At 49.6% G+C, this 20,424-nt stretch overlaps 1 protein-coding gene across 1 annotated transcript in view; it reads right to left on the reverse strand.

Annotated features, from left to right (window-relative positions):
* The window catches only part of LOC306915937 (glutamate receptor ionotropic, NMDA 2C-like), a gene marked incomplete at its 5' end in the record, with an annotated part of 162,874 nt that overhangs the window by 87,613 nt on the left and 54,837 nt on the right, over positions 1 to 20,424 (reverse strand). The window contains one exon of the mRNA XM_079493608.1: positions 2,250 to 2,461. Within this exon, the coding sequence (XP_079349734.1) occupies positions 2,250 to 2,461 (212 nt within the window). The remainder of the gene's footprint in view (positions 1 to 2,249; positions 2,462 to 20,424) is intronic.

A 20,424-nucleotide genomic window follows, 5' to 3' on the forward strand; every position in this document is an offset into this window, starting at 1 on the left:
GCACCGGTCTAGTGACTTATTTTGGGAAATTGTGGAAAGTAGGCCTACAACATAGACCTTAAATGGTTCAAACAAGGGGGTAAAACAGCATATACTTATCGGTATATTAAAACCCCCAGACGATCTTTAGTCTCATATTATCAACCCGTGCCGCGCTGCAGTTTGCATATATAGCGTCGTGACTGCTGTGTCTGTAAAGTAAATCTAGTTCTAGTGGAGAAAAGAAGACTCTCCAACTCAATATCAATAAATGAGATCTAGATCCTCGCTGTCAAACATCCAGAAGGTCAAACATCCAGAAGGTCAAACATCCAGAAGGTCAAACATCCAGAAGGTCAAACATCCAGAAGGTCAAACATCCAGAAGGTCAAACATCCAGAAGGTCAAACATCCAGAAGGTCAAACATCCAGAAGGTCAAACATCCAGAAGGTCAAACATCAACATCCAGAAGGTCAAACATCCAGAAGGTCAAACATCCAGAAGGTCAAACACTTTTTAATTACTTGTGTTTTTTTTTACAGTCTCGGAATAAAATGATTAACCCGTTTAGACCTGAATTCGAAATTTAAAAAAATGTCTTCAAAATCCTGACAATTTCCTGAAATACCTCATGTTTCTGTATCAGTGATGCTCAATATTTCATGTCAAGGACCCCCAAAATTATATGTAATTGGCCGTCGACCCCCATCTGAAAATATGTTGTTCCAGGTACCCCCCCCCCCCCCCCCAGAAACAAAGATTTGAGTTAAAAAACGTTCGCTCTGAAAGAATATATATTCAAAGATTAGCGCCACATTTTCATGATTTCACAAAAAAATAGCAGATCTACAAGCTCGTAGCGCGGCACTCGGTGCGCTTGTAGATCTGCTATTTTTCCACAGCTAAAGTATAAAACACCAAAAGGGGTTCCCGTCCAGAATGGTTTAACCACGCGGTCTACGAGGAGAATGTTTTTTTTTTTTTTTTTAAGATATTTTTTTGCGGCTTACGCCTTTTATTGTTGTTTTTTTTTGAAGGGACAGACAGTAGGCTGACAGGAAACGGGAGAGAGATGGGGGAAGACATGCAGTAAAGGCCGTGTCAGGCTCGGGAGTCGAACCCGCGGCACACTGCGACTGGATTACCAGTCGGGTGCCCAGACGGTTACGCCACCGCCTGGGCCTACGAGGAGAATGTTTAATTTCAGAAACAGTTTGTCTAAATGTGATTTTCTGAATGTTCGATGCTTTCTTATTATTGTGCCACTGCAGGGAAGAAAACAACATGGTTCTCTATGTTGTAATTATGATCGCCATCAGACTTAATATTTCTACTGTTTGTCTCGTTTGCTGCGTCATTATTTGTGTGAACCAGAGGAACCAACCCAGGGTAACCGGACCAGACAGTGGCCTTGTGGTTAGAGTGTCCGCCCTGAAACTGGGAGGTCGGGGGTTCGATCCCCGGCCGGGTCATACCAAAGACTGTAAAAATGGGACCCAATGCCTCCCTGCTTGACACTCAGCATGAATGGGTTGGATTGGGGGTCAAATCAACTAATGATTCCCGAGCTCACCGTTCCAAGAGATGGGTCAAATGCGGAGAACAAATTTCACTGCGGTAACGTCTGTGACTAATCGTACGACTTTGACTTTGACTTTGAGGATACTTGTTCTGCGTATCGCATAAAAAATTGCTGCAGTTGAGAAAGTACATTTTCTCATAATATCCCACGGTTTTTGTAACCCATTCTTTCACCCGGTGCAAACTGCCTAAGCTGTAATCTTTGGTGATACTCTCCCTCTGCCAACGTGGGGAGAGCCCCGAACTGAGCTCATGCTTCCTTCAATATGGAGTAAGTGCCTAAGTTCCTTTCCCCCTCCATCAGCCGCCCCGGCTGGCCATGGGGAGGCAGTATAGAGACCAGGAATACTGCATGTTTTTTTGTGAGAGTACCTACCCTGTAGGGGAGGTACTCTCACATGTGGCGTGGCGCCTGCGTGTGTGCGTGCACCTCTCCGTGCGGTTGCTCTGTGTGTGTGTGTGTGTGTGTGTGTGTGTGTGTGTGTGTGTGTGCGTGCGTGCGTGCGTGCGTGCGTGCGTGCGTGCGTGCGTGCGTGCGTGCGTGCGTGCGTGCGTGCGTGCGTGCGTGCGTGCGTGCGTGCGTGCGTGCGTGCGTGCGTGCGTGCGTGCATGCACGCACCTCTCCGTGCGGTTGCTCTGCCTCCTACAGGGTACAGTGTTGTGTGTGTGTGTGTGTGCGTGCACGTACCTCTCCGTGCGGTTGCTCTGCCTCCTACAGGGCACAGTGTTGCGTACACACGTGCCCGTGCCGGCGTCCACGCTCTCCACGATGACGAAGGGCCTCTCCTCCAGCGTGGCCACGGTCAGGTGGCGGTCGTCTGACACCTGCTCCAGGAAGGAGCCGTAGCGCGGCCACACCGGGTAGCGCACCTGGAGGATACCCCGGGAGAACGTACCCACCTGGGGGGGAGAGAGACATAGAGTTAGACAGAGACAGAGAGAGAGAGAGGGGCCACACCGGGTAACGCACCTGGAGGATACCCCGGGAGAACGTACCCACCTGGGGGGAGAGAGACATAGAGTTAGACAGAGACAGAGAGAGAGAGAGAGAGAGAGAGAGAGAGAGAGAGAGAGAGAGAGAGAGAGAGGCCACACCGGGTAATGCACCTGGAGGATACCCCGGGAGAACGTACCCACCTGGGGGGGAGAGAGACATAGAGTTAGACAGAGACAGAGAGAGAGAGAGAGAGAGAGAGAGAGAGAGAGAGAGAGAGAGAGAGAGAGAGAGAGAGGCCACACCGGGTAACGCACCTGGAGGATACCCCGGGAGAACGTACCCACCTGGGGGGAGAGAGACATAGAGTTAGACAGAGACAGAGAGAGAGAGAGAGAGAGGCCACACCGGGTAACGCACCTGGAGGATACCCTGGGAGAACGTACCCACCTGGGGGGAGAGAGACATTTAGACAGAGTTACGTACACTGCGTTCACTTCATGGGGCTTCAGTCCAATGGAGGCTCTCCTACATAGACTTCTATCGGCTTCAGTCCAATGGAGGCTCTCCTACATAGACTTCTATCGGCTTCAGTCCAATGGAGGCTCTCCTACATAGACTTCTATTGGCTTCAGTCCAATAGAGGCTCTCCTACATAGACTTCTATTGGCTTCAGTCCAATGGAGGCTCTCCTACATAGACTTCTATTGGCTTCAGTCCAATGGAGGCTCTCCTACATAGACTTCTATTGAGAATGGGGACAACCAACTGGGACAAGTCCGGGACCGGAAGTAGGCGGGAATGCATTGGACATCAGGGATACAGCCCAGCTTTAATGATCTTAAATCCCTTTATTTTAGATTGTTTTGTAGTAATAGTACAACATAAACATTACAGAGACGTTAGTTGTTACTGTACAATATACTTTAAAACAGTTGTCATGTTGCACACATGCTTAAAGTAGCTCTTATTTGCGCCTCCCTCGTTGAAAACAATGTATTTTCCAACTCCAGCTTGTCTCAGTTCAGGCTGCATGAACAGCGCTCGGTTTCTTCCCCCTCTATATCGTAACTCTTCTATTAGATGGCTCTGGGTTTCTGCCCCCTCAATGTCCTAACTCTTCTATTAGATGGCTCTGGGTTTCTGCCCCCTCAATGTCCTAACTCTTCTATTAGATGGCTCTGGGTTTCTGCCCCCTCAATGTCGTAACTCTTCTATTAGATGGCTCTGGGTTTCTGCCCCCTCAATGTCCTAACTCTTCTATTAGATGGCTCTGGGTTTCTGCCCCCTCAATGTCGTAACTCTTCTATTAGATGGCTCTGGGTTTCTGCCCCCTCAATGTCGTAACTCTTCGATCAGATGGCTCTGGGTTTCTGCCCCTCAATGTCGTAACTCTTCTATCAGATGGCTCTGGGTTTCTGCCCCCTCAATGTCGTAACTCTTCTATCAGATGGCTCTGGGTTTCTGCCCCCTCAATGTCGTAACTCTTCTATCAGATGGCTCTGGGTTTCTGCCCCCTCAATGTCCTAACTCTTCTATTAGATGGCTCTGGGTTTCTGCCCCCTCAATGTCCTAACTCTTCTATTAGATGGCTCTGGGTTTCTGCCCCCTCAATGTCGTAACTCTTCTATCAGATGGCTCTGGGTTTCTGCCCCCTCAATGTCGTAACTCTTCTATCAGATGGCTCTGGGTTTCTGCCCCTCAATGTCGTAACTCTTCTATCAGATGGCTCTGGGTTTCTGCCCCCTCAATGTCGTAACTCTTCTATCAGATGGCTCTGGGTTTCTGCCCCCTCAATGTCGTAACTCTTCTATCAGATGGCTCTGGGTTTCTGCCCCCTCAATGTCCTAACTCTTCTATCAGATGGCTCTGGGTTTCTGCCCCCTCAATGTCCTAACTCTTCTATTAGATGGCTCTGGGTTTCTGCCCCCTCAATGTCCTAACTCTTCTATTAGATGGCTCTGTGTTTCTGCCCCCTCAATGTCCTAACTCTTCTATTAGATGGCTCTGGGTTTCTGCCCCCTCAATGTCCTAACTCTTCTATTAGATGGCTCTGGGTTTCTGCCCCCTCAATGTCGTAACTCTTCTATTAGATGGCTCTGGGTTTCTGCCCCCTCAATGTCGTAACTCTTCTATCAGATGGCTCTGGGTTTCTGCCCCTCAATGTCGTAACTCTTCTATCAGATGGCTCTGGGTTTCTGCCCCCTCAATGTCGTAACTCTTCTATCAGATGGCTCTGGGTTTCTGCCCCCTCAATGTCCTAACTCTTCTATTAGATGGCTCTGGGTTTCTGCCCCCTCAATGTCGTAACTCTTCTATCAGATGGCTCTGGGTTTCTGCCCCCTCAATGTCCTAACTCTTCTATCAGATGGCTCTGGGTTTCTGCCCCCTCAATGTCCTAACTCTTCTATTAGATGGCTCTGGGTTTCTGCCCCCTCAATGTCGTAACTCTTCTATCAGATGGCTCTGGGTTTCTGCCCCCTCAATGTCGTAACTCTTCTATCAGATGGCTCTGGGTTTCTGCCCCCTCAATGTCCTAACTCTTCTATTAGATGGCTCTGGGTTTCTGCCCCCTCAATGTCGTAACTCTTCTATTAGATGGCTCTGGGTTTCTGCCCCCTCAATGTCGTAACTCTTCTATCAGATGGCTCTGGGTTTCTGCCCCCTCAATGTCGTAACTCTTCTATCAGATGGCTCTGGGTTTCTGCCCCCTCAATGTCCTAACTCTTCTATCAGATGGCTCTGCGTTTCTGCCCCCTCAATGTCCTAACTCTTCTATTAGATGGCTCTGGGTTTCTGCCCCCTCAATGTCCTAACTCTTCTATTAGATGGCTCTGGGTTTCTGCCCCCTCAATGTCGTAACTCTTCTATTAGATGGCTCTGGGTTTCTGCCCCCTCAATGTCGTAACTCTTCGATCAGATGGCTCTGGGTTTCTGCCCCTCAATGTCGTAACTCTTCTATCAGATGGCTCTGGGTTTCTGCCCCCTCAATGTCGTAACTCTTCTATCAGATGGCTCTGGGTTTCTGCCCCCTCAATGTCCTAACTCTTCTATCAGATGGCTCTGGGTTTCTGCCCCCTCAATGTCCTAACTCTTCTATTAGATGGCTCTGGGTTTCTGCCCCCTCAATGTCCTAACTCTTCTATTAGATGGCTCTGGGTTTCTGCCCCCTCAATGTCGTAACTCTTCTATCAGATGGCTCTGGGTTTCTGCCCCCTCAATGTCGTAACTCTTCTATCAGATGGCTCTGGGTTTCTGCCCCTCAATGTCGTAACTCTTCTATCAGATGGCTCTGGGTTTCTGCCCCCTCAATGTCGTAACTCTTCTATCAGATGGCTCTGGGTTTCTGCCCCCTCAATGTCGTAACTCTTCTATCAGATGGCTCTGGGTTTCTGCCCCCTCAATGTCCTAACTCTTCTATTAGATGGCTCTGGGTTTCTGCCCCCTCAATGTCCTAACTCTTCTATTAGATGGCTCTGTGTTTCTGCCCCCTCAATGTCCAAACTCTTCTATTAGATGGCTCTGGGTTTCTGCCCCCTCAATGTCCTAACTCTTCTATTAGATGGCTCTGGGTTTCTGCCCCCTCAATGTCGTAACTCTTCTATTAGATGGCTCTGGGTTTCTGCCCCCTCAATGTCGTAACTCTTCTATCAGATGGCTCTGGGTTTCTGCCCCTCAATGTCGTAACTCTTCTATCAGATGGCTCTGGGTTTCTGCCCCCTCAATGTCGTAACTCTTCTATCAGATGGCTCTGGGTTTCTGCCCCCTCAATGTCGTAACTCTTCTATTAGATGGCTCTGGGTTTCTGCCCCCTCAATGTCGTAACTCTTCTATCAGATGGCTCTGGGTTTCTGCCCCCTCAATGTCGTAACTCTTCTATCAGATGGCTCTGGGTTTCTGCCCCCTCAATGTCCTAACTCTTCTATTAGATGGCTCTGGGTTTCTGCCCCCTCAATGTCCTAACTCTTCTATTAGATGGCTCTGGGTTTCTGCCCCCTCAATGTCCTAACTCTTCTATTAGATGGCTCTGGGTTTCTGCCCCCTCAATGTCGTAACTCTTCTATTAGATGGCTCTGGGTTTCTGCCCCCTCAATGTCGTAACTCTTCTATCAGATGGCTCTGGGTTTCTGCCCCCTCAATGTCCTAACTCTTCTATCAGATGGCTCTGGGTTTCTGCCCCCTCAATGTCCTAACTCTTCTATTAGATGGCTCTGGGTTTCTGCCCCCTCAATGTCGTAACTCTTCTATCAGATGGCTCTGGGTTTCTGCCCCCTCAATGTCGTAACTCTTCTATTAGATGGCTCTGGGTTTCTGCCCCCTCAATGTCGTAACTCTTCTATCAGATGGCTCTGGGTTTCTGCCCCCTCAATGTCCTAACTCTTCTATTAGATGGCTCTGGGTTTCTGCCCCCTCAATGTCGTAACTCTTCTATCAGATGGCTCTGGGTTTCTGCCCCCTCAATGTCCTAACTCTTCTATCAGATGGCTCTGGGTTTCTGCCCCCTCAATGTCGTAACTCTTCTATCAGATGGCTCTGGGTTTCTGCCCCCTCAATGTCGTAACTCTTCTATTAGATGGCTCTGGGTTTCTGCCCCCTCAATGTCCTAACTCTTCTATCAGATGGCTCTGGGTTTCTGCCCCCTCAATGTCGTAACTCTTCTATCAGATGGCTCTGGGTTTCTGCCCCCTCAATGTCGTAACTCTTCTATCAGATGGATCTGGGTTTCTGCCCCCTCAATGTCCTAACTCTTCTATCAGATGGCTCTGGGTTTCTGCCCCCTCAATGTCCTAACTCTTCTATCAGATGGCTCTGGGTTTCTGCCCCCTCAATGTCCTAACTCTTCTATCAGATGGCTCTGGGTTTCTGCCCCCTCAATGTCCTAACTCTTCTATCAGATGGCTCTGGGTTTCTGCCCCCTCAATGTCGTAACTCTTCTATCAGATGGCTCTGGGTTTCTGCCCCCTCAATGTCGTAACTCTTCTATCAGATGGCTCTGGGTTTCTGCCCCCTCAATGTCCTAACTCTTCTATTAGATGGCTCTGGGTTTCTGCCCCCTCAATGTCCTAACTCTTCTATTAGATGGCTCTGGGTTTCTGCCCCCTCAATGTCGTAACTCTTCTATTAGATGGCTCTGGGTTTCTGCCCCCTCAATGTCGTAACTCTTCTATTAGATGGCTCTGGGTTTCTGCCCCCTCAATGTCCTAACTCTTTTATCAGATGGCTCTGGGTTTCTGCCCCCTCAATGTCCTAACTCTTCTATTAGATGGCTCTGGGTTTCTGCCCCCTCAATGTCCTAACTCTTCTATTAGATGGCTCTGGGTTTCTGCCCCCTCAATGTCCTAACTCTTCTATTAGATGGCTCTGGGTTTCTGCCCCCTCAATGTCCTAACTCTTCTATTAGATGGCTCTGGGTTTCTGCCCCCTCAATGTCCTAACTCTTCTATTAGATGGCTCTGGGTTTCTGCCCCCTCAATGTCCTAACTCTTCTATTAGATGGCTCTGGGTTTCTGCCCCCTCAATGTCCTAACTCTTCTATTAGATGGCTCTGGGTTTCTGCCCCCTCAATGTCCTAACTCTTCTATTAGATGGCTCTGGGTTTCTGCCCCCTCAATGTCCTAACTCTTCTATTAGATGGCTCTGGGTTTCTGCCCCCTCAATGTCGTAACTCTTCTATTAGATGGCTCTGGGTTTCTGCCCCCTCAATGTCCTAACTCTTCTATTAGATGGCTCTGGGTTTCTGCCCCCTCAATGTCGTAACTCTTCTATTAGATGGCTCTGGGTTTCTGCCCCCTCAATGTCGTAACTCTTCGATCAGATGGCTCTGGGTTTCTGCCCCTCAATGTCGTAACTCTTCTATCAGATGGCTCTGGGTTTCTGCCCCCTCAATGTCGTAACTCTTCTATCAGATGGCTCTGGGTTTCTGCCCCCTCAATGTCGTAACTCTTCTATCAGATGGCTCTGGGTTTCTGCCCCCTCAATGTCCTAACTCTTCTATTAGATGGCTCTGGGTTTCTGCCCCCTCAATGTCCTAACTCTTCTATTAGATGGCTCTGGGTTTCTGCCCCCTCAATGTCGTAACTCTTCTATCAGATGGCTCTGGGTTTCTGCCCCCTCAATGTCGTAACTCTTCTATCAGATGGCTCTGGGTTTCTGCCCCTCAATGTCGTAACTCTTCTATCAGATGGCTCTGGGTTTCTGCCCCCTCAATGTCGTAACTCTTCTATCAGATGGCTCTGGGTTTCTGCCCCCTCAATGTCGTAACTCTTCTATCAGATGGCTCTGGGTTTCTGCCCCCTCAATGTCCTAACTCTTCTATCAGATGGCTCTGGGTTTCTGCCCCCTCAATGTCCTAACTCTTCTATTAGATGGCTCTGGGTTTCTGCCCCCTCAATGTCCTAACTCTTCTATTAGATGGCTCTGGGTTTCTGCCCCCTCAATGTCCTAACTCTTCTATTAGATGGCTCTGGGTTTCTGCCCCCTCAATGTCCTAACTCTTCTATTAGATGGCTCTGGGTTTCTGCCCCCTCAATGTCGTAACTCTTCTATCAGATGGCTCTGGGTTTCTGCCCCTCAATGTCGTAACTCTTCTATCAGATGGCTCTGGGTTTCTGCCCCCTCAATGTCGTAACTCTTCTATCAGATGGCTCTGGGTTTCTGCCCCCTCAATGTCCTAACTCTTCTATTAGATGGCTCTGGGTTTCTGCCCCCTCAATGTCGTAACTCTTCTATCAGATGGCTCTGGGTTTCTGCCCCCTCAATGTCCTAACTCTTCTATCAGATGGCTCTGGGTTTCTGCCCCCTCAATGTCCTAACTCTTCTATCAGATGGCTCTGGGTTTCTGCCCCCTCAATGTCGTAACTCTTCTATCAGATGGCTCTGGGTTTCTGCCCCCTCAATGTCGTAACTCTTCTATCAGATGGCTCTGGGTTTCTGCCCCCTCAATGTCCTAACTCTTCTATCAGATGGCTCTGGGTTTCTGCCCCCTCAATGTCGTAACTCTTCTATTAGATGGCTCTGGGTTTCTGCCCCCTCAATGTCCTAACTCTTCTATCAGATGGCTCTGGGTTTCTGCCCCCTCAATGTCCTAACTCTTCTATCAGATGGCTCTGGGTTTCTGCCCCCTCAATGTCCTAACTCTTCTATCAGATGGCTCTGGGTTTCTGCCCCCTCAATGTCCTAACTCTTCTATTAGATGGCTCTGGGTTTCTGCCCCCTCAATGTCGTAACTCTTCTATTAGATGGCTCTGGGTTTCTGCCCCCTCAATGTCGTAACTCTTCTATTAGATGGCTCTGGGTTTCTGCCCCCTCAATGTCGTAACTCTTCGATCAGATGGCTCTGGGTTTCTGCCCCTCAATGTCGTAACTCTTCTATCAGATGGCTCTGGGTTTCTGCCCCCTCAATGTCGTAACTCTTCTATCAGATGGCTCTGGGTTTCTGCCCCCTCAATGTCCTAACTCTTCTATCAGATGGCTCTGGGTTTCTGCCCCCTCAATGTCCTAACTCTTCTATTAGATGGCTCTGGGTTTCTGCCCCCTCAATGTCGTAACTCTTCTATTAGATGGCTCTGGGTTTCTGCCCCCTCAATGTCGTAACTCTTCTATCAGATGGCTCTGGGTTTCTGCCCCCTCAATGTCGTAACTCTTCTATCAGATGGCTCTGGGTTTCTGCCCCTCAATGTCGTAACTCTTCTATCAGATGGCTCTGGGTTTCTGCCCCCTCAATGTCGTAACTCTTCTATCAGATGGCTCTGGGTTTCTGCCCCCTCAATGTCGTAACTCTTCTATCAGATGGCTCTGGGTTTCTGCCCCCTCAATGTCCTAACTCTTCTATTAGATGGCTCTGGGTTTCTGCCCCCTCAATGTCCTAACTCTTCTATTAGATGGCTCTGTGTTTCTGCCCCCTCAATGTCCAAACTCTTCTATTAGATGGCTCTGGGTTTCTGCCCCCTCAATGTCCTAACTCTTCTATAGATGGCTCTGGGTTTCTGCCCCCTCAATGTCGTAACTCTTCTATTAGATGGCTCTGGGTTTCTGCCCCCTCAATGTCGTAACTCTTCTATCAGATGGCTCTGGGTTTCTGCCCCTCAATGTCGTAACTCTTCTATCAGATGGCTCTGGGTTTCTGCCCCCTCAATGTCGTAACTCTTCTATCAGATGGCTCTGGGTTTCTGCCCCCTCAATGTCGTAACTCTTCTATTAGATGGCTCTGGGTTTCTGCCCCCTCAATGTCGTAACTCTTCTATCAGATGGCTCTGGGTTTCTGCCCCCTCAATGTCGTAACTCTTCTATCAGATGGCTCTGGGTTTCTGCCCCCTCAATGTCCTAACTCTTCTATTAGATGGCTCTGGGTTTCTGCCCCCTCAATGTCCTAACTCTTCTATTAGATGGCTCTGGGTTTCTGCCCCCTCAATGTCCTAACTCTTCTATTAGATGGCTCTGGGTTTCTGCCCCCTCAATGTCGTAACTCTTCTATTAGATGGCTCTGGGTTTCTGCCCCCTCAATGTCGTAACTCTTCTATCAGATGGCTCTGGGTTTCTGCCCCCTCAATGTCCTAACTCTTCTATCAGATGGCTCTGGGTTTCTGCCCCCTCAATGTCCTAACTCTTCTATTAGATGGCTCTGGGTTTCTGCCCCCTCAATGTCGTAACTCTTCTATCAGATGGCTCTGGGTTTCTGCCCCCTCAATGTCGTAACTCTTCTATTAGATGGCTCTGGGTTTCTGCCCCCTCAATGTCGTAACTCTTCTATCAGATGGCTCTGGGTTTCTGCCCCCTCAATGTCCTAACTCTTCTATTAGATGGCTCTGGGTTTCTGCCCCCTCAATGTCGTAACTCTTCTATCAGATGGCTCTGGGTTTCTGCCCCCTCAATGTCCTAACTCTTCTATCAGATGGCTCTGGGTTTCTGCCCCCTCAATGTCGTAACTCTTCTATCAGATGGCTCTGGGTTTCTGCCCCCTCAATGTCGTAACTCTTCTATTAGATGGCTCTGGGTTTCTGCCCCCTCAATGTCCTAACTCTTCTATCAGATGGCTCTGGGTTTCTGCCCCCTCAATGTCGTAACTCTTCTATCAGATGGCTCTGGGTTTCTGCCCATTCAATGTCGTAACTCTTCTATCAGATGGATCTGGGTTTCTGCCCCCTCAATGTCCTAACTCTTCTATCAGATGGCTCTGGGTTTCTGCCCCCTCAATGTCCTAACTCTTCTATCAGATGGCTCTGGGTTTCTGCCCCCTCAATGTCCTAACTCTTCTATCAGATGGCTCTGGGTTTCTGCCCCCTCAATGTCCTAACTCTTCTATCAGATGGCTCTGGGTTTCTGCCCCCTCAATGTCGTAACTCTTCTATCAGATGGCTCTGGGTTTCTGCCCCCTCAATGTCGTAACTCTTCTATCAGATGGCTCTGGGTTTCTGCCCCCTCAATGTCCTAACTCTTCTATTAGATGGCTCTGGGTTTCTGCCCCCTCAATGTCGTAACTCTTCTATTAGATGGCTCTGGGTTTCTGCCCCCTCAATGTCCTAACTCTTTTATCAGATGGCTCTGGGTTTCTGCCCCCTCAATGTCCTAACTCTTCTATTAGATGGCTCTGGGTTTCTGCCCCCTCAATGTCCTAACTCTTCTATTAGATGGCTCTGGGTTTCTGCCCCCTCAATGTCCTAACTCTTCTATTAGATGGCTCTGGGTTTCTGCCCCCTCAATGTCCTAACTCTTCTATTAGATGGCTCTGGGTTTCTGCCCCCTCAATGTCCTAACTCTTCTATCAGATGGCTCTGGGTTTCTGCCCCCTCAATGTCCTAACTCTTCTATTAGATGGCTCTGGGTTTCTGCCCCCTCAATGTCCTAACTCTTCTATTAGATGGCTCTGGGTTTCTGCCCCCTCAATGTCCTAACTCTTCTATCAGATGGCTCTGGGTTTCTGCCCCCTCAATGTCCTAACTCTTCTATTAGATGGCTCTGGGTTTCTGCCCCCTCAATGTCCTAACTCTTCTATCAGATGGCTCTGGGTTTCTGCCCCCTCAATGTCCTAACTCTTCTATCAGATGGCTCTGGGTTTCTGCCCCCTCAATGTCCTAACTCTTCTATCAGATGGCTCTGGGTTTCTGCCCCCTCAATGTCCTAACTCTTCTATCAGATGGCTCTGGGTTTCTGCCCCCTCAATGTCCTAACTCTTCTATCAGATGGCTCTGGGTTTCTGCCCCCTCAATGTCCTAACTCTTCTATCAGATGGCTCTGGGTTTCTGCCCCCTCAATGTCCTAACTCTTCTATTAGATGGCTCTGGGTTTCTGCCCCCTCAATGTCCTAACTCTTCTATCAGATGGCTCTGGGTTTCTGCCCCCTCAATGTCCTAACTCTTCTATTAGATGGCTCTGGGTTTCTGCCCCCTCAATGTCCTAACTCTTCTATCAGATGGCTCTGGGTTTCTGCCCCCTCAATGTCGTAACTCTTCTATTAGATGGCTCTGGTTTAGACACTAATGGTCCGACTGTCATCAGAACGTCCACCTATACCTCAAACGCTAACCATAACCGCGAGCACGGGAGCAGTGCGCGTTCGACCGCTGTTTCCGCATGTCTGTCCGTTGGTGTGTCGGATAAGCGTGTGCGCACCCCGGCGAGAGGGAGAGAGGGAAGGAAGGGTGAGGAGAGATGAAATGACATTTGAGGAGGGCGGCATAAATATCAGCGTGCACCGTATGTCCGGATGAGTCACAGCACTGTCTGTCTGTCTGTCTGTCAATCACGTGTGACTTTGGGAAGTCAGTCTGAGCCGTGGCCTTGTATTGGTCGCACGTGTGAATGTGTAGAACTCTTCTGTAGACTCTGAGCGTTTAGAGGATGTCGACCGGTCCAAAAACACAACGCTGTAATTATAATGAACGTATCGTTCATTATAATCCCTGTGACTCTTGGACCTTGTCTCCCCTTTTGTCCATTATTGGTGTTATATGTTAGTGTTGGTTAGGACGGCGGGGAAAGCGGCGGGCAGTGTGTACGCGCTTAAGGGCCAGTTTCAGCAGGGCGCTCTATTCTTCAACTCCTTATACACCCATTGTATACAGTTCCCCTTTTAGCACCCATGCCTATCCCCTACCCTGTGGCCGACTTAAACCTGATACCAGAGTCACACAGGGATGTGGACCGGTCCAAAAACACAACGCTGTAATTATAATGAACGATACCAGAGTCACACAGGGATGTGGACCGGTCCAAAAACACAACGCTGTAATTATAATGAACGATACCAGAGTCACACAGGGATGTGGACCGGTCCAAAAACACAACGCTGTAATTATAATGAACGATACCAGAGTCACACAGGGATGTGGACCGGTCCAAAAACACAACGCTGTAATTATAATGAACGATACCAGGGCTGTGTGACTCTTTAACCGATTTAGACCTGAACACAGATTCTACAAAATGTCTTCTATATCATGACAGTTTCATGAAAAAACCTCATGTTTCTGTCAGTGGTTCTCAAACCTTTTCCATGTCTAGGACACCCAGAATTATCTGTATTTGGCTGCCGATATATATTCAAAGATTTGTGGCCAACATCTTCAAGATTAAAAAAAAAATGGCAGATCTACAAGCTCGTATGAACTTGTAGATCTGCTATTTTTCAACAGCTAAAGTAAGTTAAGTTCCCGTCCTGAATAATACAAACAGACTGACGCCTGCTCTCACAGCGAGGGACACACGCCAGGTCACACAGCGAGGGACAACGCCAGGTCACACAGCGAGGGACACACGCCAGGTCACACCGCCACCGAAGAGACTGACGCCTGCTCTCACAGCGAGGGACACACGCCAGGTCACACCGCCACCGAAGAGACTGACGCCTGCTCTCACAGCGAGGGACACACGCCAGGTCACACCGCCACCGAAGAGACTGACGCCTGCTCTCACAGCGAGGGACACACGCCAGGTCACACCGCCACCGAAGAGACTGACGCCTGCTCTCACAGCGAGGGACACACGCCAGGTCACACCGCCACCGAAGAGACTGACGCCTGCTCTCACAGCGAGGGACACACGCCAGGTCACACAGCGAGGGACACACGCCAGGTCACACAGCGAGGGACACACGCCAGGTCACACCGCCACCGAAGAAGTGGATTCATTAATTATGCCAATTATTTTTGTACTTGCTGAGACACATACGGCTGTACTGTGTCTCTAGACACATACGGCTGTACTGTGTCTCTAGACACATACGGCTGTACTGTGTCTCAAAGACACATACGGCTGTACTGTGTCTCTAGACACATACGGCTGTACTGTGTCTCTAGACACATACGGCTGTACTGTGTCTCAAAGAATAGACAGACAGCGGGGGGGATGTGGGGGGGGGGGGGGATGTTTGGGGGACAAGGTCAAATCAAAAAGCGGGACTCAGAAAACTGACAAAGACGAGGGGGCGGACCGTCACAGAGCCGAAACAGATCTGAGATCTGAGGACACAGACTAACACGCACGCACGCACGCACGCACGCACGCACGCACGCACGCACGCACGCACACACTCACGCACACACGCACACGCACACGCACACGCACACATGCACGCACACATGCACACACACATTGCAGACAGACAGCCAAAGTGGCCAGGCGGTGGGCGATGCCGCCGTTTAGAAAAGCGCTTTCTTGACACTTCTACAAACCACAGGAGACAGACAGACAGACAGACAGACAGACAGACAGACTCTCCGTCACCTGAGCTGAAGAGAAAGTGAAAGAAAACAGCCCCGCTAATCCTCTCAGCTTGGCAGCGCCACGGGGAGAGACTCAGGGAAGCAAAGCCTCCTCCTCCTCCTCCTCCTCCTCCTCCTCCTCCTCCTCCTCCTCCTCCTCCTCCTCCTCCTCCTCCTCCTCCTCCTCCTCCTCCTCGTCTGTCGCCAAACGCACAAGTTACACCTATCGTTGCGGGCGGTGTGGCGACGCCCACGGATTTACAAGCTACAAGACGCGGCGCGGAGCGACGTGTCTTTATAGATCGGGGCCGTCTTCGTTGCCGCGCGACACAGCTCGAAAGGCAAAGTATACACCGGGCGCCGTGAGAACGCTGACAAGGACTCACTTCACTGGGTTTGTTTGTTGGGCCAAATTTATCACAGCGAGCTCAGCAGCGCCCGCACCCCCCCAGCCCCCACCCCCCACCCCCCTGAGACGAGCTCTGAGAAACCCCCACTGAGAGTGCCTTCCAGGGGTTCCCTCGTTCGACAGAGAAGCTCTCCTCCTCCTCCTCCCCTCCTTCCTCCTCTAAAGGATTTTGTTTGTTTTTTTGTCTGTCACACCTGCTTGAGTGAGTGAGTGAGTGAGTGAGTGAGTGAGTGAGTGAGTGGGTGGGCTGGCTGGCTGGCTGGCTGGCTGGCTGGCTGGCTGACTGACTGACTGACTGACTGACTGGCTGGCTGGAATGGCTGGCTGACTGACTGACTGACTGGCTGGCTGGCTGGCTGGCTGACTGACTGACTGACTGACTGACTGACTGACTGACTGACTGACTGACTGACTGACTGACTGACTGACTGACTGACTGACTGGCTGGAATGGCTGGCTGACTGACTGACTGACTGGCTGACTGACTGACTGACTGACTGGCTGGCTGACTGGCTGGCTGGCTGACTGGAATGGCTGGCTGACTGACTGACTGACTGGCTGGCTGGCTGACTGACTGGCTGGCTGACTGGCTGGCTGACTGGAATGGCTGGCTGACTGACTGACTGGCTGACTGACTGACTGACTGGCTGGCTGACTGGCTGGAATGGCTGGCTGACTGGCTGACTGACTGGCTGGCTGGCTGACTGGCTGGCTGACTGGAATGGCTGGCTGGCTGACTGACTGACTGACTGACTGACTGACTGACTGACTGGCTGGCTGACTGACTGACTGACTGACTGACTGACTGACTGGCTGACTGACTGGCTGGCTGACTGGAATGGCTGGCTGACTGACTGACTGACTGGCTGGCTGACTGACTGGCTGGCTGACTGGAATGGCTGGCTGGCTGACTGACTGACTGACTGACTGACTGACTGACTGACTGACTGGCTGGCTGACTGACTGGCTGACTGGCTGGAATGGCTGGCTGGCTGGCTGGCTGACTGACTGACTGACTGGCTGACTGACTGACTGACTGGCTGGCTGACTGACTGACTGGCTGGAATGGCTGGCTGGCTGGCTGGCTGACTGACTGACTGACTGACTGACTGGCTGACTGACTGGCTGGCTGACTGGAATGGCTGGCTGACTGACTGACTGACTGACTGACTAACTGACTGACTGGCTGGCTGACTGGAATGGCTGGCTGACTGACTGACTGACTGACTGACTGACTGACTGACTGACTGACTGACTGGCTGGAATGGCTGGCTGGCTGGCTGACTGACTGACTGACTGACTGGCTGGAATGGCTGGCTGGCTGGCTGGCTGGCTGACTGACTGACTGACTGACTGACTGGCTGACTGACTGGCTGGAATGGCTGGCTGGCTGGCTGGCTGGCTGACTGACTGACTGACTGACTGGCTGGCTGACTGGCTGGAATGGCTGGCTGACTGACTGACTGGCTGGCTGCAGCTCCTGAAAAGGGGTATGTATTCTCAGTGAACTCTCCCTGGCTAAATAAAAAGGTAAACCAATGAACGGACAACAATCGCAATGCGTGGCTTTGTGTGCATGTCTGAATAAACGTAAAAAAAAAAAATCACACCCGTGAGAAGTAATAATAAAATAAAACTTTATTTGTATAGCACCTTTCATGACATGAAATGCAGCTCAAAGTGCTTTACAGAGCAATGGAGAAAAAAAAGAAAAGCAAGGCATAAACAAGAGCAGTAATGCAATACAGTGAGGACATGAATAACAAAAACAAATTAAAAGATCAATTAAAAGCAAGAGTGTAGAAGTGGGTCTTGAGCTGCGCTTTAAAAAGGTCTACAGAGGCTGCCTGTCGAAGGTACAGTGGGAGTTTGTTCCACGCCGTCGGCCCGTAGAAGCAAAACGCTGCTTCCCCGTATTTTTTAGTTGCCATTTTTTTAGGCAAAGCGAGCAGGCCAGCAGTGGAAGACCTTAGGGGGCGGTTTGGGACATATTTAGGCAGGCAGTCATGTAGGTAGGAAGGTTTGGGACATATTTAGGCAGGCAGTCATGTAGGTAGGAAGGTTTGGGACATATTTAGGCAGGCAGTCATGTAGGTAGGAAGGTTTGGGACATATTTAGGCAGGCAGTCATGTAGGTAGGAAGGTTTGGGACATATTTAGGCAGGCAGTCATGTAGGTAGGAAGGTTTGGGACATATTTAGGCAGGCAGTCATGTAGGTAGGAAGGTTTGGGACATATTTAGGCAGGCAGTCATGTAGGTAGGAAGGTTTGGGACATATTTAGGCAGGCAGTCATGTAGGTAGGAAGGTTTGGGACATATTTAGGTTTGGGACATATTCCTGCCCTATGCGGGAGCTAACTATCTCCGTAGACAACGCCCTGGTAAAGTCTGTCCCGACAGCCAGGAACCTTGGTGTTGTCCTGGACAGTCAGCTCTCGTTCAAAACACACATCACAGCTGTCACTAGATCCTGTAGGTTTACACTCTACAACATACGACGAATTAGACCGTTCCTCACCCAGGAGTCAGCCCAGCTCCTAATCCAGACAACAGTCTTGTCAAAACTTGACTATTGCAACTCCCTCCTTACTGGCCTACCGGCATGTGCACTTAAGCCCCTCCAACTGATCCAAAATGCCGCAGCACGCTTGGTCTTCAACCAGCCAAAATTCTCACACGTCTCCCCCCTTCTCCGCTCGCTCCATTGGCTCCCGGTCGCTGCCCGCACAGAATACAAAACTCTGATGCTGGCATTCAAAGCAACCAAAGGCATGGCCCCCCCATATCTCACAAGTATGATCGTACCCTACAAACCCTCCCGCTCACTCAGATCAGCCAACGCAGGGAAGCTGGAGGTACCTTCACTAAAAACGCTGGGACAACGCTCCACACGTCCCAAACTCTTCTCCCTTCTGGCTCCAAAACTATGGAATGCACTTCCCATTGCAGTCAGAACTGCAGCCTCACTCCCAATCTTCCGCCGTAGTCTGAAAACCCACCTCTTCAGACTCCACCATGGCCCGTAGCACTTGCCCTAGCCTAGCCCCTTAGATAGCACATTATGTAGACTTAGATAGTATTTTAAACAGACTTATAGCTTGTTATGTAGACAGCTCTAGAATTGCACTTTATGTAGTCATAGCACTTTATAGTACACATGTATAATATATTATATAGTATAGTATGTATAGTTTACATAGATACTCCACTGTTACGTTCTTAGTTTACGCATGATTCATGATAACTACTTTTTATACATGTGATGTATGCCATGCTTTTTGTTATTGCTTAATGTAAGTCGCTCTGGATTAAGAGCGTCTGCTAAATGCCTAAATTGTAAATTGTAAATTGTATTTAGGCAGGCAGTCATGTAGGTAGGAAGGTTTGGGACATATTTAGGCAGGCAGTCATGTAGGTAGGAAGGTTTGGGACATATTTAGGCAGGCAGTCATGTAGGTAGGAAGGTTTGGGACATATTTAGGCAGGCAGTCATGTAGGTAGGAAGGTTTGGGACATATTTAGGCAGGCAGTCATGTAGGTAGGAAGGTTTGGGACATATTTAGGCAGGCAGTCATGTAGGTAGGAAGGTTTGGGACATATTTAGGCAGGCAGTCATGTAGGTAGGAAGGTTTGGGACATATTTAGGCAGGCAGTCATGTAGGTAGGAAGGTTTGGGACATATTTAGGCAGGCAGTCATGTAGGTAGGAAGGTTTGGGACATATTTAGGCAGGCAGTCATGTAGGTAGGAAGGTTTGGGACATATTTAGGCAGGCAGTCATGTAGGTAGGAAGGTTTGGGACATATTTAGGCAGGCAGTCATGTAGGTAGGAAGGTTTGGGACATATTCAGGCAGGCAGTCATGTAGGTAGGAAGGTTTGGGACATATTTAGGCAGGCAGTCATGTAGGTAGGAAGGTTTGGGACATATTTAGGCAGGCAGTCATGTAGGTAGGAAGGTTTGGGACATATTTAGGCAGGCAGTCATGTAGGTAGGAAGGTGCGAGACCACCGAGAGCTTTATAAACAAGTAAAATAATTTTAAAATCAATCCTAAAAAAGTGAGGGGCGCTCTTATCATCATACATCACATGCTGTGCTCAGCCAATCAAATCATGGCTATGGGGTACACACATTGCTCAGCCAATCAAATCATCGCTATGGGGTGCCACACACGCAAAGCTGAGCATAGGAGGGGCTAGAACACTGCAGAAGTGACAGGGATCTCCATATATGGAGCTGGCCTGTTCTGACATCACAACGATGTTCTGACATTCTGCATGGACTCCATATATGGGCATAAAAGGGACACAGACATACTAAGTGGGCGGGGCATCCATTTCCAACTTGCATCGTTCCAAGCAGGCCAGTGCCCAACGGGCATCACTCTAGTATAACTTCAATGTTATGATGGAAGTCAATGGCAGTCGGATCGGGCGGAAACCATGCCCAAATATGGAGTCATTATCTTGTCTTAGACTGGTCACTTGAGGCCACGCCCTAATTGGACCTCGTCCCGTCATAGTTGTTTTTATTTGTTGCTGTTGTTGTTAGTCATGGATTCCAGTTCCCACCTGATGTCGTGTGTGAGTTCTGATCGGTCCAGATCGTGCTGAATAACTGCTAGCTTGCATAACGTCTTCAGACTAGGACTCAAGTCTACCATGTACAGGTCATCAGGAGTGTTTTGTCCTCCAAAGAGGACGATACGATCTCCCACAATGCAACAGCACATCCTATACATCCCAGGGGGGCCTTTCCCCTTGGGCTCAACCTTCTTCCACGAGAAGGTCTCTGGGTTGAATTTCCACAGATCCTTCAGGG

Source organism: Electrona antarctica, assembly GCF_951216825.1.
Source record: "Electrona antarctica genome assembly, chromosome: 22".
In the NCBI taxonomy this organism is placed as follows: domain Eukaryota; kingdom Metazoa; phylum Chordata; class Actinopteri; order Myctophiformes; family Myctophidae; genus Electrona; species Electrona antarctica.